The sequence below is a fragment of the Penaeus monodon genome, chromosome 30 (assembly GCF_015228065.2).
Source record: "Penaeus monodon isolate SGIC_2016 chromosome 30, NSTDA_Pmon_1, whole genome shotgun sequence".
NCBI lineage: Eukaryota > Metazoa > Arthropoda > Malacostraca > Decapoda > Penaeidae > Penaeus > Penaeus monodon.
The window spans coordinates 12,911,941-12,915,469 of NC_051415.1; the positions used below are offsets into that span (position 1 = coordinate 12,911,941).

General features: G+C 46.0%; 1 protein-coding gene across 1 annotated transcript in view; it reads right to left on the reverse strand.

Moving 5' to 3' along the window:
• LOC119592527 overlaps window positions 1-3,529 on the reverse strand; it is a gene marked incomplete in the record, with an annotated part of 25,120 nt that overhangs the window by 10,782 nt on the left and 10,809 nt on the right. The window contains 1 exon segment of the mRNA XM_037941385.1: window positions 446-3,049. Coding sequence (XP_037797313.1) covers window positions 446-3,049 — 2,604 coding nt within the window.

Sequence of the window (3,529 nt, forward strand, 5' to 3'; positions counted from 1 at the left end):
CTTATAGACTGCAATCTCAGTAATCTATTCATAATGAATGATAGCCAAAAGAACATGCAATGTCACCAAATGAAGCATAAATAGCCGTGGTAAGGAGCAAGAAGAAGGATGAAATTATAAGAAAATTTAACTAACCAGATATTTCCTCTTTTTTCTGGGGGGGAGGGGGGGAGGATGAATATGGAAATGTGATACCTGATTTCAACTAAAAACATTGATGTACGTGATAATACCTACACACGCCCACTAACAGAAAATATTTCCAAAGACACACCAAACCGTCATATGATCAAATAAACACACACCGCACGTCTAAAACATTAACATGAAGAGCACATATGAATTCCCCAAATCTTCGTGTGTTTTTCGGTCTGAATATACCTACACCTACTCTCTTCTACTTGCAAAAACACACGCAAAGGGAGAATTACACAGAAACACCTACCCTGTTCTCTCCTTCGCCGCCCGCCCCCGGAGCAAGTGGGCGGCGACCCCAGCCCATGCCGTCAGCGCGACCGCCAACCCTGCCGCGGTCTCTGGCACCAGCTTGGCCGCGGGAATCAGGCGCTTCGGTTGTGTCGTGGGTCGTGCCTTCGGTGTCATGGGCTGTTTCTTCCCTAGCTTCGGGCTCGTCATCGGTGTCATATGGGTCACTTGTGTCGTATGGATCCGTCGTGTCGTGTGGGTCACTTGTGTCGTATGGATCTCTTGTGGCATAGGGGTCCCTCGTTTCATGTTCACTTCTGGTGTCATATGGATCCCTTGTGCCATAGGGGTCTCTAGTGTCATGTGGATCACTTGTTTCATGCTCTGTTCTAGTGTCATAAGGATCGCTTGTGACGTATGGATCTCTAGTGTCATATGGATCCCTTGTTTCATTTTCATCCCTGGTGTCATATGGATCCCTTCTGTCGTAGGGGTCTCTGGTGTCATACGGATCTGTAGTGCCATAAGGATCCCTTGTTTCATGTCCATCTCGAGTGTCATATGGATCTCTTGTTTCTTCCTCTCCAGTGTCATGTGGATCTGTTGTGTCATATGGATCTCTTCTTTCTTCCTCTCTACTGTCATAAGGATCCTTTGTGTCATGAGGATCTCTTGTGTCATGTGGATCTCTTGTGTCATATGGATCCTTTGTGTCATATGGATCTCTTGTGTCATATGGATCCTTCCTTTCTTCCTCTCTGGTGTCATATGGATCCCTTGTGTCATATGGATCCCTCCTCTCTTCCTCTCTAGTATCATAAGGATCCTTTGTGTCATAGGGATCTCTGGTGTCATGTGGATCCCTCCTCTCTTCCTCTCTAGTGTCATAAGGATCCTTTGTGTCATAGGGATCTCTGGTGTCATATGGATCCCTGGTGTCATAAGGATCCCTCCTTTCTTCCTCTCTAGTGTCATACGGATCCCTTGTGTCATAAGGATCTCTCGAATCATATGGATCTCTTGTTTCTTCATCTTCAGTGTCATATGGATCCGTTGTGTCATAAGGATCTCTTGTGACGGATGGATCTCGTGTTCCATGTTCATCCCGAGTATCATAAGGATCCCTTGTGTCATAGGGATCTCTGGTGGCATAAGGATCTCTTGTTTCATGTTCCTCTCGTGTGTCATATTGATCTCTTGTGTCATAGGGGTCTCTGGTGCCATATGGATCCCCTTCGCCATGCGGATCCCTTGTTTCATGTTCATCTCGAGTGTCATATGGATCTCTTGTTTCATGTTCTGGCCTAGTGTCATATGGATCCCTGGTGTCATGTTCTCCTCCTGCGTCATATGATTCTGTTGTGTCATATGCATCGCTTGTTTCATATGGATCCCTTGTGTCATATGGATCCCTAATTTTAGCTTCTGTTTCTTCATCCCTTGTATCGAATTGGTCTCTCGTGGCATAGTCCTCTTCAGTGTCAGTTCGTGTGTCATAATCCTCTTCGCCTTCTCCGGCCATGGAATGATCACCTGCCCCGCCTTGTCCCCTTGTGTGGTTTCTAAAGCCGGCTCGACCTATGCCACCAAAACGGCGTCTACCACCTGTACGGTCTATGACAACAGTTCGGTTAACGCCGCCAGGACGACCTCTTCCTCCAGGGCGGAATCTGCCACCGAAACGGCCTCTGTCACCACCTGGACCCCTGCCACCAGCCGAACCAGTACGGTTAAAGGCCCCAGGACGGAATCTGCCACCGAAACGACCCCTGCCACCGCCTTGATCTCTGTCACCAGGCGGGCCTCTGCCACCAGGAGGACCTCTGCCACCAGGAGGACCTCTGCCACCGGCTTGACCTCTGCCACCAGCTTGACCTCTGCCCCCAGCCTGACCTCTTATCCCTGTTTGGTTCCTCGCCCCGGCACGCCCTCTGAAACCAGGACGGCCTCTGAAACCTGGGCGTCCTCTGGGACCTGCGTGGTCTCTGGTAACAGAATGCTCTGTCTCATCTTGGCTTTCATCAACGCTAGTGTGAAGAGTAACGTCCTCGTGTTGGTTTTCAGAATGAGAATATCCTTCTGCATTGTGATCAGCGGTATATATGTATTTTTCCTCATGCCCTTCGCTTTGATGCTGCCGCTCCTCTTCATGATCTGCATAATTTTTCTCCTCGTCTACGTAATTTTCTTCTTCGTAATCGTCCTCGTCTTCATAGTCATCATAATCTTCCTCTTCTTCATAATCCTCTTCATCTTCATAAGTGCCTCCTGCATCACCCTGATTAGAAGCACTGGCTCCTGGCTCTTGGTAAGCAGTGCCATCGACCTCATACGGTGATGCCGTTCTGGAATACTCTACATGGTATTCTGATCCCCCGCCTGTGGAATGTTCTCTCCGTGTTTCATCTACATCTGTATGGAGGGAGGAGCTGCTTCCGTGATGCACTGAAGTTCTAATTATAGTCCTGTCTATTGTTCCTCTGTGGATTTCCTCATCAGTTTGACCTTCTGGATCAACATATGGGAGATCACTCGAGCTAAAACTCTGCCGGTGTGTCGTGTGTAAATCAGCCTCGCCTTCTTGATGTGTTTCAGACTCTACATGAATGTCCTCGGTATCTTCCTGAAGGAAATGGAAGTTCCAAGTTAAATCATGTTAGAGCTCGATATGGAGTACAAACTTAGGAATGCGTACTCTAAATTAAACAGAAAAGATGAATCTTTGACAGTTTGACACTTTAAATACTGGGAAGCTAAAAAAATATATATATCACAATACTTGTTATATATTCAAGGCCATTGCTGGTAACTGGTATGATATGAAGGAGAAAAAAATAGGATCAGGCTTGGGAAATATGTTTTGTTATCCTTGCACTTTCTAATCTGCAAAGTGGTTCCTCAGAATGGAACTACCATACTTTTCATTATAATTGATTAATAGTCTTTTAGAAACTAAATTTGGAGTATGGAAACCTTATCAAGAAATAGTGATAATTCTGTGTCTATGAACACACTCTCAATATAACTCATGAAATGGGGTATATGCACTTATATGCACTTGTGTTACGAAGCTTTCATAAAGTTTACAATTAATGATATTCTA